This window comes from Cyprinodon tularosa, unplaced genomic scaffold (genome assembly GCF_016077235.1).
Source record: "Cyprinodon tularosa strain WSP-4 unplaced genomic scaffold, ASM1607723v1 ctg197, whole genome shotgun sequence".
NCBI lineage: Eukaryota > Metazoa > Chordata > Actinopteri > Cyprinodontiformes > Cyprinodontidae > Cyprinodon > Cyprinodon tularosa.
Genome location: NW_024038720.1, coordinates 3,179,022 through 3,192,112, shown reverse-complemented (window position 1 = coordinate 3,192,112; position 13,091 = coordinate 3,179,022). Strand labels below are relative to the sequence as shown.

Here is a 13,091-nt window from a genome sequence, read left to right as displayed (position 1 = left end):
ATCTTCAGATGACCTGTCGCTCTAGAGCAACACAGACTAGACAAACTGGGATTCTTTAATGGGTGCCAGGCTGTTCTGAGAACCCCCTAGATAACCAGGAAAGATAAACACTTAGAGAGACTAAATTAACCACTTTAGTATTTGCAGAAACTTCACTTAGCCTCAATTCCCTGCTGGTAATTAAGGGGTGAATTATAATAAGGCTCACTTCCCTATGTTAAAAAGAAGACAAAAAAAGAATTAGGAGAGACAGAGACAGACCACGAGACACAATGATATTGATTTTTTGACAAAATTAGAACAATCTTTCATAATCAGGAGCAATGTTCCATGGCATGTTTGACAGCAGCATATCGTTCCTCTTATTGTACATCCTTTCTTCCCTAAATAGATAAACTACACTTAGACAACAATGTAGTCAGAAAATGACTTAATACAGAATATAACCTTGGAGCCAAGAAACAATGAACAAAGATTTAAGCAAAGAATATAATTCACAGACTTTTTTTTCTAAGTGCTCATAGACACAAAAATGCAGCAGCTACAGTTTCAAGAGGTCAAATCACATTAGTCTTGTCTGAGCATCTCCTCTGGAAGAATAATTTTCTGCTACTGTCTCTTCTAAGCTTTTTAACATAATTTTAGAATCCCAGGTCTCCCCAGATAATCCTTAAATCTTGAATATACGCATGGAAAGATTCAGATGTTTAATGTGAGGCAACCTTTGCGTTGTCATCCACCATCTGTTCCTGGTATTACAACTTGATTGCTATGAACAACAACCCATTGTAAGCTCAGAGCTGAAAATGGGAAATAATGGCAAAAATCTTATGCACTGAAAAAACTATTTTATATGTAGTTATATCTAAAATCTAAAAACAGGAAAACAATTAGTTTTTATCATGTAAGTATAAACAGTAAGTAGATACAGTTAGTCTTTATCTTTACACCTGTTTCTAATATTTAAAAGTAAAATATCTGATGTAAGACTGAAGTGAAATAAATTCTTCTGACTAAAACTGACCTTTTGTCAAGAACATTTGCATAAAATGCCTGGTTTGATGCAGGCTGATCATTTACAAGTCTGCCAGGTTAAAGATTTTTTTTTTCCTCACAGATGAAGAGAATCTTGGGATGCTACAATTCAAATGTTGGTTTTAGAGCCATAACAAACTAGTAGACAGGTCAGAAAGTTCAAAAGCCATCCAAAACAAAACAAAAACGAAACAAAAACTTTAATTGTACTAAAATTTTTACATTAAGTTTTCTATTCTGACACATTGTTACTGCTCCAGGTCTTCGATCAAAAACGATATACTGATATATGCTGAGTGCATCTATTAATCTAAGATAGCAATTATGATTTTTTTAATTCCTGTTACCTCTTTAAATTAAATAAAATCAGTTTTTAACATAGCTTTAACTTACAACACGTGCCATTTTAAAGCAATTTACAGTCCAGTCAGTCAGATTATATATACATAGAGATCTTTATGTAATTTCTGCCACTAAGCGTGAGATAAGATCCTTCAATGGAAACACCAGTAGGGATTCACATGGCAGTTATTTGTTTAAGGAGAATGTAAGAGAATGAGGAAAAGTGGCCATTATGTCCTCCAGCAGTCGTAGCCATTAGCAGCATGGAAACAAAAATAGGTCAGGATAAATAACTACAAGCTTCATCAGAAAGGAAAGGTTTAAGCCTTACTTTAAAGTGAGTCACTAGTAAACATGTAAAACTTGCAATATTCTTAGTTTAACACATTAGTAAATTTATAATCAACACATGCTACATAATATTATCCTGAACCAGCATCTTTCTATGAGTTTTGGATTTTTAAAACCATATGACCTGCATTTCTGCATGTTTAAATCTATGTTTGTATTTCAGGGCCTGGTGCACTTAGAATTTGTTACAATTACAAATATTCTCATATGATTTGTGTGACAGCACAATATTTGAATTGCTAAGGATGCCAAGATGTTAGCATCAGTGAGAAAACTAAAGTTCTGCCTCCAGTTTTTATTCGTAGAAAATCTAGGAATCACCAATTAATCGTGATCTGACAGCGAAGGGCACTGTTTGGAACATGTGGAACGATCAGATTTTAAATGAATAATGAAACCTATCAGTAAGAGCTTTATATGAGAGAAGGAATATTTCAAATTCTATTCTTGATTTAAATTTGTTGCAGCATTGGGATCTACTGAAGGCATTTAACTGCTTTTTGTGGACTTTCTTCTAGAAAAGATACTCTCCCAGGTAATATTAGCTGTCTAATCTTAAATATTTCTTTTATAAGACTGTCTGGATATTTAAATCTAAAATGCCATATAAAGACCCAAAAGTGTTTATTTGGCATTCTGCTAAAATATGATTCCAGTATGTTTAGCACCTGGTCCTAGGTCCTGCACAGAACAAGGTAAAACTGCTTTTTCCTAAATACGCTCTTTATGTATTCAATTATCTATTCTATCTAGCACTTTTGCTGTCTTTCTTTAGGTAATAACTGAATAAATTATAGCAGAAAGGGAAGCATAACATATTCTCTCTCCAAAAGATTTATTCCCTCCTAAAAAAGCTTATTCAAATAAGACTATTGTGAGCAGAAAGCCACTTTCATAATTGTCCCTGCAAAGAGCTGCTATTTAATTTTGTCTTTACAGTTACTTCATCAAGTCACTGTAAGTAAGTATGATTTTCCTTTGTATTAGATGGTAGCAGAAATGAACGTCAGCGTTTAATTCAGCATACTCTAAAGAAAAAGCAGGGTCCTTTTACTTCGAGCAGACTGGATCTGAATGTCTTTGTGTTCAGATACTAGACTTCAGACTCCTTGTTCTGAAATCCTGTCATGTTTTAATTACTGACACATTCCCCAAAAACAGTGATGAAGACAACAGCAAAGTTTGCAACAAGACACCTCCAACCATACAGTAAAGGAGAGGCCTATTAACAGTGATGGTTTTATTTATGAGATATTATAACTAAGGCATAAGAGCTGAACACTGAGCCACAGGCTAAGCTAGAGGGAAAAGTATACATTTAGAGTGTGTCACATTGTTATGACGAAACCAATGACATGGACACTATTTGACTCTTACACCAGATCTGCAGTTTTATTCGAGTGGACAGGGAACATCTTGCCTGTTTCCAGTTCATCTACATATCAAGGCTTTCAGAGTTCAACTTTATGTTCTGTCTTTCTATAAAACAATCTCAAATATATGTTATTGTTATTTGGTACAACATAGAGTAACATTTATTTTTCTGTTACAAAAAGATTTCAGAAAATTCTGGAGTAGCTAAATAGTTATCCATTTCTTTCTGACAGCCCTAAATATTCAGTCTAATTTATTTATTCTATCAGTCGCCTCATCAATAAATATAGTCAACCTGTCTAATGGAATTCAACACTGGAGAGCATGAAGTAAACCTAATGCATCAAAACCAAAAAACACAACAAACACACACAAAGATCTGGGTTAAAGGACTGAAACTTTGTAAGCACTTATTAATTTAACATCTGAAAATAGATTATGGCACAGTTATAAACCGACCACTACACGGTTGTCCACGTAAACTAACAGGTTGGGCTAGAAGAGCTTTGCTCCAAGAAGTTTCCCAAAGACCCAAAGGTTGTTCATAAATCTTCCCTTCATAAAAGCAAGAAGTAAACTACCGTTTCAAAGAACCCAAGACATCAACCACTGCCACAAGCAGTGAAGGTGAAAGCCCAAAATCAGAAAGAAGGTTCCATGGTCAGATGAAAATAAGGTCAACTTCTTGCTAACTGTCATGTGGCTTAAAAAACACTGCATATCTGCTTAAAAACATCCAACCCACTCTGTGAATCATGGTGGTGGCAGGTTGTTACAGGGTTCAGAAACTTCCGTTTGGTGCCCCTGAAAGCAACTGGCAATTCTGCAATGTTGCAAAATTTTTGTCTCCTGCAGTGGTTTGGAATCTGATAGTTGACAACTTTGGGCAGAGAAGACTGAGAAATGATGGAGCTATTTGTAAAGAAAGGGCCACATTCACGCTCTAGATTCAACATATCCTCATTATCAGTGCGTATGAAATCGTACGAAAAGTTATGCACACTATTTCGTACGTTTTGGACGTTTTTCCTCAAAAAACTACATCAGTGCGCATGCGCTGGCAGACAGAAAAAAAAGCAGATCCGCGGACGGACGTAAAACTGGGAAAAACAGTGCAAAAATCACTTATTCATGTCTCTAACTACATTGCTTGCTGTTTTATATCTTAGGGTTAGGGCTAATTGTAATTTATATTCTATATTCGTGAATGGTGCATCAGATGCGCATGCGCATATGACGAAAAAAACGTCCAAAATGTACGAAATTACGGTGCATAACTTTTCGTATGATTTCATACGCACTCATAATGAGAATAGGTTGCTAGATTGCATCCTACACCAGAGAACCAAAAATATCTCTGATCCGTTAAGATTCATATCTGTATTGTTGGCTAGCCAACAACAAGCTCTGGTGTTTAACGGGGGCACAGACTGTCATAAAGGGGCACTAGGGTCAAATGACTAATTCAGTAACTGATTCGACAATCCCAAATTACACAGATTAGTTTTTGAGAAGGGCAACCAGCAAAGCATCTTAAATTAAGCTAAAACATAAAACTGCAGCAATACCTGAATACCTTAGATCACAACATTATCCACCTAGAGCAGGGGTCTCAAACCAGTTCCAGAAAGGGTCGTGTGGCTGCAGGTTTTCTTTCCAACCAAGCAAAGGCACACCAGACTCCATTCATCTCATCAAGTCATCATGTTCAGATTGCAATCAGTTGATGAGGACCGGTTGGCGACCCCTGACCTAAAAGCATTTAAAGCCATTACACATGCATGTTTTCTGCTTCAAAAAATCAAACAATTAAAAATGGAACATATCAATAAAATTCTTACTTTTGAACACACAAGATGGCGATTATTATCTTCTAAAAGTAAATTAGAGATGATTGCAAGATGGTTAAACAGAGATAAAACAGGATGGCAGTATTAAACTAAACACTTAATAAGTAGATAAGCATATTACCTAGAATACATTGTATACATTAATGCTAAAAAGTTGTATTCTCACTATATACTGTAGACTTTTTAATTTCACTCCGCTTGTTGTTTGCATATCAATTCCACCATGTGTGCAGTTCTGTAGAGGGAAAAAGGACCTCAGGTCAACATTTATAAGTGGCGATGAGGTCTACCAATATTTAAAGCCAGTACCTTAGGCTTTTAGGCAACGTCGCTTAAACACAAAGACACTCCAAACCATTCCCTTTGACAAAATGCTTTTTAGGAGTCCATTTTCAGAATGATGCAAAAACACGCTCATAAGCCCTTAGTACAGGTAGATGACTTATGCACACCACTATGTAAATGCTTAATGGATCTGTTACATAACTATCAAATTGCTTTTCTGTGTTATAAAGCTACATCTATTTTATTAGTGTAAAGGCTGTTTTTAGCTACAACATCCAGCTTCACAGCTCCTTCTCTAAACCTCAAAATTTGTAATATTGAGAAGCGAAATGATGTATGACCTATTTATACTGGTTTTATGTAATAACAAAAGCTCAAGGAATGTGTGCTTTCAAACATCCCAACTTGACCTTGGAGTAGACATAGTTACAATGACAGGTTCAGTTTCAGTTTTTATTTATTCAAGGCAAACAACCTAAAATTACTCTGACCTCTAAAACTTAATTCTTCTATAAATAACATGTTATATAAAGACAAAATATTCTCTCCCCCCAATTCCGTGAAGCATGAGAAATAAATCATATTCATTACACAACTAACTGCCATGTATTGGCTCTTTCTAGGTGTATTTTAAACATCTCACGTTGTCTTTTTTTTTTTTTTTAGTTCCCCTGAGTGTACCTCCTTTTCTTCAAACCTGTCACCATCACAGGCAGACAGGTGTCCTAGTGGGAAAACACACACACACACACACACACACACACACAGAAAAATGAAGAAAAGGATACTTTGACATTTGGCTGCAGTGGGAAGAATCCTGTCGTCTTTGAAAATGTGTATCTTAAACATTAAGCATTCAGAGGTGGAATATTAAACTCGCCCTTGCAAATGTGCAAAGTGGAAGATGTGCAGAACAGATTACATTACAGTAACTTTTTTCTCATGTGACACAGTGCAGCTGCAGAGAGATTACATTATTATATCTTATGCTACTCATGTATATGCAGCTGCACAAACTATATCCCTGTGACAACAGGGGAGGTCTGGAGAGTGAGAGATGGTTTAAGTTTTGTTTTTTTGGGTTTTTTTTTTCAAAAAGTAGACAAATATAATAATAATAATAATAATAAAAAAAAACGTAGATGGTGTGTGTTAATACACAAGCAATCATCTTCAGGCAGGGAGAACCCTAAGATATTTTTATACACTATAGAAACTCATCAGGAAAAAGACAGATGCACCTCCACAGCAGCTGACAGTTTGCCAGAGGCTTACATTTACTGTAAGATTCGGTGGCCCATCTAGCCATGGTGATGTTTACTGCTTTCATAATGCAGAGGTGAAGGACATAATTTGATATATTCTACTTATTTCAGTATCTTTACATAAATTACACTGCAAAAACTTTCTGAAAATGAGAAAAAAATCTTAAAATAAGTGTATGTAACCTTCACTTGAGTAGGAAAATAAGATGATCTACAAATGGAATGACCATTTTTACCCTTGAAATAAAAACATTAAATAATATATTTAAATTTAAATTGTCTTATTCAATTAGTGTCTCACTAACCTGCTCAATGCATTTTTTGCAGTGTAGGTCAAATTATTTTTTTTTTTATATACTAAATCTTAAGCTGTAATTTTTTAAATTGACAAAATTGACACTTTTTGTTGGACAAAAATAAGATGGAACTAGAATTGTGTCTGTGGTCCAAATATTAGTATGTCTGCAACATCTCATGCTGTATTAACAAACTGTGGTCTGCATCTTATTAGGCATATAGGTGTATATGTCGGATGTTTTTTTTAACTACTTTTAATTGTTAGATCTAGTGAGATCTTTCCCCTAGTGTGCTGTTATTGCACAGCAGAACTCACCTTGGTTGGAGGTTCCTGAGTCCGACAGGACACTTTTAAGCAGGAGCAGGAACACACAGTATTTCCCAGCGGAGCGCATCGCTGAATTAAACACCAGCGCGCTTTTCACTGAACCGCCGCAGTCTCCCGAATAGATCCGACAAATGTAAACTTGATGGGGTTTCATAAAAGAAGGTGAAAAAAATCTTTCCAATATCCAGACTCGGTGAATCACTGCTACCCCACAGGAGTTGTCTTCATCAGTCGTTCATCCCGGATTCCTCTGACAGGATACAGACAGGCAGGTGATTTAAAATAAAGGATGAGAAAAAGACTTTGAAGTGAGTTAGAAAATGGAGAGTAGATGTTTTAAACTAGAAATCACACTCAAGGTAAAAAAAAAGTCACTTTAGTTGTTCATGTTTTAATTGAAAATATGAATAGCGCAGCGTGGAAGAGCTGGAGGATAAAAAACAGGAATTTCCAGCTCACTTTCTGCCAGTGCATCCCTTGTCCTTCTGTGTCAGTGCTTGCATCCTCTTTCTCTCTCTTCTCAGGATGGGAGAAATGCTCCTGCGCAGGCTAACTCGTTTTTTTCTCCCCGCACTAAACAATCACGGATTTTGAATCAAGACCTGCAAAAAGAACTTGTCTTTAAAAATATTTGGCATCATCTCTCACTGCTGTTCATTGAAAACGCACCGTTTCCATCAGACGCAAAGTCTGCTGGGTTATTGATTTCACTTGGGTATTTGGGCTGCAGAGATGATGGGGGAAATATGAAGCTGTTATTACACTGCCATGTCAAGTCTGAGCTCGGTTTTACCTGCATTGAATTATGTTGTGGGAACAGTAATGTGCACTTTCTATTTGTGGTGAGAAAGGAGGAAGGGAGGCAGACTGGGTAGATGGTTTGTAACTACTTTGATGGTGGGTTCAGGGTGCACACAGAACAATGTGGGGAAAAAAATAAATTATTTCTAAAACAAAGGCTTTATTTTTTCAATCTTCCCTTCAAAGGGTCAAAACTTCAGTTTCACAGTAGTGGAGGTGACTCTAGAAAAGTCAACTGAGATACCCAGTCAGGGAGAAGATATAGTGACCTTTTGGACTCAAAAGTAAGAGCTTAAATGATAAGATGGTGTCTGGTCTAAAGGGTCACATTAGTCGTCCTCATCCTGTTTGGTAGGAAAGGTGAATGCCCTGAAATTGGGTAAAGCTCAACCCAAAAAAAATCTAATCGGAGGAACAAAAGTAACATTCTTAGTAAGGATTTTCTAACTTGTTGTGGACTCAGTGAATCCAGTTATTGTTGAGGTCAAGCTGCTGTGTTCATATCTCTACAAAAAGTTAGTTTTAGAAAGGAGATAAATGTTAAATCTCAGCTGGAGTTTTGGTAAATAAAGGTCAAAGTCATAAAAAGAGAATTAAAATTGATTTAATTTTTTTTTTTTTTGTTAGGCTTTGTTTGACCTTTACTGTAGAGATTTGTCCATTTTTAGATGAGTGCAAGCATTTTAATCACAAATTAATTCTAATTATTTGTGAAGTAAGATTTTAATAGAAATCAATATCTTACTTTCTTTGACTGAATTTGAACTTTGACTTATTTACAATAAAGGGGACATATGAAATTCAAATATAAATGTCCCCCTTTTATGTGGTTAAACAGACTGAAACACAGTGGGAAAATTTGACCTCTACATTTAAGTCAACTTTTAAATCGGCAATAAATCAGAACACACTCATCATCATCATCACAGTTTTAGTGTGAACAGAGTTATGATGTCAAAATACTTCTTGGATAGAACATTTGGTAGGATGAACTATCTCATTCGTACTTATCAAAAAAACTGTCTGCAGTTGGTAGCCTTTAGCCAAAAAGATCCTAGGTTTGATTCCTGGCCCAGGGTTTTTCTTGCATGGAGTTTTCATGTTGTCTCTGTGCATGTGTGGGTTCTCTCTGGGTACTCCAACATCCTCCCACAGGCTAAATTACTGCTAGGTCTGTGTGTATGTTTGCGTGATTGTGTTGCCTTGCAAAGGACTTGCAACCTGTCCAGGGTGTACCCTGCCTTAATAGAAAGGAAACTGCTGGAGATAGGCACCTCTCATGATATAACAGACAAGAGGTAGAAGATGGATTGATGGCACTGAGTTATTCAGTCTTTAGAATTCACTCCTTCTGCATGTACTCACTGGTATTGTGTTGTAGACTTTGCTGAAATCCTTTATATCGAACAGACATCTTTAGATTATTTGAATACAGTGATCTATTTAAAGCATTTATTTCTGTCCATTTTGGCTTAAAGATAATGAAAGCCCACAATTCAATTTCATAGAAATTTGGATTTTTACATAAGACCAATCAAAAAGTTGGTTTTAAAATATTTTGGCAGACAACTGCTGTGGCCAGAAAATAGCAGCAGATGACATGGCTCCCCAAATCATCCCTGACTCTGGGAACTTCACGCTGGACTTCAGACAACGGCATCTCTGGATCTTTTTGTTGTAATTCTTCAATCACAAACACATGTTTTAAAGACTCAAAGCAAAATGCTATTGATTCCTATGCTCAATACTGGTCTATTTTCTGCAGATCAAAAAGTGCAACTTCTATTTATGATACTGTTTCAGTGATTCTATTTGTCCCAGACACACTTTTGTGAAGCATAACTCCCTTGAAAGGAATAGGAAGAACAGGTTTGTTCTGGTATATTTTTCTAGCTGTTTAGTAAAGATGCCCAATGAGTGTGGATTTAGGGTAAAACAGTCAATGTAGTTTTTAAGTTTATTTCTGCAAGGAAAAGTCAGTCGTTGGAATGAAATGAAATTCATAACTGACCAAAACCTCACTTTACCTTTAGTTTTTGGATTCAGCAAACTGGAGAAAACTGGATGTAGAATGCTAAGTTGGTTTCAAGCTGCTTTTTTAATCGTATTATTAATCACACAGACGGAACAGGAAACAAACCGTGTTACCCATGGTGAATTTTTCGGTTAGCAACATAGGTAGGCAGCAGAGATGGGAAGTAACGAAGTACAAATACTTTGTTACTGTACTCAAGTAGATTTTTCTGATATTTTTACTTTACTTTACTACTTATTTTTATGGCGACTTTTTACTTCTACTCCTTACATTTTTACACAAATATCTGTACTTTCTACTCCTTACATTTTAAAAAATTGTCTCGTTACTTTAGTTTTGAATCATTTCAATGGAGTTACCGTTATTATTTTTCACGTCATCAATACCAAATTCAATCTAATTGGATGGGAATCTACGTTGCATTTGTCGCACCACTACAAGATGAATCGACAGATTCGGCGGTATTCATTGGCGGCAAATCATTGCAGCTTGGTGGCGGTGGCGTTAGCATAGTAGCATGGACGACGAGATGATTGAAAATGAACACAACGGAGATCTAGTCCTATTGGCAGACATCCATTTAAAATGTAGGCAACGGCATGAAAAAAGTGGTTTCTACTTTTACTTTTATACTTTAAGTAAATTTACAAGCCTGTACTTTGTTACTTTTACTTGAGTAAAGAAGTTTAATCAGTACTTCCACTTTTACCAGAGTATTTTTTAACACAAGTATCTGTACTTTTACTCAAGTACGGAAAGTGAGTACTTTTGCCATCTCTGGTAGGCAGTGACCTGCTTATATACGATGCTAACCTGTTGGTTTGTACTTCATCTAAACCGGGACATTTGGATAAGTAATACTCATATTTTATGTAAAGTTTAAACTTAACCAGGTTTTTTTCTTTTTCTTACCCTGCTCTTTTTATTGCCTGCGACAATGTATTATTTTAAACTCAGGGATATAAAGAAATGAACTCTTTATACTTTCTTTTAGCAAATAAGAACTAGTTTATCTCATTTGGAGGGATTTGATCTTCTGGCCACTCTGTTCAGTGACACAATTATAATCTGCTCTGCTGGTGGGGAGTCTTATTAATAAATGCAAGCCTCTTCCTCCTAAATTATTCTTACCCTTTTACTGTAAACCTAGGTATAAAACAGAAGTCATGCCTGAAACATCACAACTGAAAGCCTGCATTAAGCTTTGGCTGCATGCCCTGTTACTGAGAAACATTTCCTCCAACTACAGAGTCCACTTGGATCTTGGCTTGTAAACCAGAGCGAAGAGCAAAAAATGGAGTTAAAGGACATTTGAGGTGATGTCTCTCTGTTTAGCGTCTATACACCACTCACCTATGTGGGTTTATAACTAAGTGTAACTACTCCGTTACATTTACTTGATTAATTATTTTTTAACGTATTATAATTGCAGTTTACTGCACTGTATGCTTTGCTTTGACTTGAGTAAATTCATAATGAGGTATTGTTTGTCTAACAAAGAAAGTACACCAAAATATCCAGATCTTTTAAGTTCTGGATACTTTATGTATCCAGAACTTAAAAGTTGAATGAGGAGTTATGTTGGTTCAACAGCAATGTCCTGTTATTGGTTATTTATAATTTATTCTCTAACATTATGCTCTCTCTGCCTTTTCTCATAGTAGCTTAGCCTCATCTGTTCATGTTTGGCTGTGACACCACCCTGGAGAGAAATATCAACTGTGCCGCTGCCATCAACAATTTTGTTTATAAATGTTGGAGATTGACCTGTTTTTCCTGTGTCCTATTTCTCGGACTTTGACTGGCTGGATGTGCTCTCTTCATCCTCTGACACAGGAGTTGGCTCAGAGCACGTCTGCCTGGCTGTGTGTTTCCTGTTCCTGTCTCCTTGAACCCCAGTCAGCCTTTGCAGACGGCCGCTCACACTGAGCCTGGTTCTGTTGGAGTATTCTTCCTGTTAAAAGAGAGTTTTTTCTCTCCACTGTCGCTACAAGCATGCTTAGTGAGAGGGATTGCAGCCGAGTCAATGAGTCAATGCAATCAACTGGTTTTCCTTAGATAAAAAACTTTGAATCAATTTGAATGTATGATCGGGTGAACTGTAAAGTGCCTTGAGATGACATGTGTTGTGAATGGCACTATAGAAATAAACTGAATTGAACCAAGGAAAACATAAACCATCCATCTTCTTACACGCTTGTCCCGAGTGGGGTCGTGAGGGGTGCTGGTGCCTATCTCCAGCAGTCAATGGGCGAGAGGCGGGCTACACTCTGGACAGGTCGCCAGTCCATCGCAGGGCAACACAGAGACACACAACCATTCATGCACAAACTCACACCTAAGGACAAGTTAGAGAAGCCAATGAACCTAACGGTCATGTTTTTGGACTGTGGGAGGAACCCGGAGAGAACCCACCCATGCTCAGGGAGAACATGCAAACTCCATGCAGAAAGACCCCAGGGAATCAAACCCAGAACCTTCTTGCTGCAAGGCAGCAGTGCTACCCACTGCGCCACTGAGCAGCCCGGAAAACATAAACCCCTTAGTGAAATAAAAAGTATCTATTTCTATATCTTCTATCTGCTGACCTCTTTTTTCAAGTGAGAGACCAAGTGAGGATGAAGTAAATATTATACTGTATAGTGTTCATGGAAGTAACATATGATACTCTAACATACTGTATATAAATTACTTTTTGTCTTGTGTACCTTTATATCTTGATTTGATTCGAATTTGCAGGACAATAAAGGATATTTCTATTTTTACTCTTTCCAGTTTTATGTTGGAAAATAATTATGTAAGAAACTTTCCCCTGTGTTTATTATTTGTTTAATTAGGTGATGTATGTATATATTTTATATAAATCCCTTAAAATAACAGAATTTGCACATACATTTATGTTTCTGTCCATCTGATAACATTGTTTTTAAAAATCAACAGTTATTACAACATGACAAATTTAGTAACCAAATGCTTTCTTGATTTATTTTCCCTATTTTTTTTTTTTTTTACAATTAATTGAGTAATTTCTTTGATGAAAATTTTTTACATGACGAAAAAAAATCTGAAGAAGTGCTACTTTTACTTGAGGACCATTTTTGGGTACTCTACCCACCCTTGCAAGCAGC

At 36.4% G+C, this 13,091-nt stretch overlaps 1 protein-coding gene across 1 annotated transcript in view; it reads right to left on the bottom strand.

Annotated features, from left to right (window-relative positions):
* LOC119782699 (ephrin type-A receptor 6-like) overlaps positions 1–7,782 on the bottom strand; it is an 87,550-nt gene extending 79,768 nt beyond the window's left edge. Inside the window, exon 1 of the mRNA XM_038283780.1 lies at positions 7,116–7,782. Within this exon, the coding sequence (XP_038139708.1) occupies positions 7,116–7,281 (166 nt within the window). The 5' untranslated portion in view covers positions 7,282–7,782. The remainder of the gene's footprint in view (positions 1–7,115) is intronic.
* Positions 7,783–13,091: the final 5,309 nt, after the last annotated feature.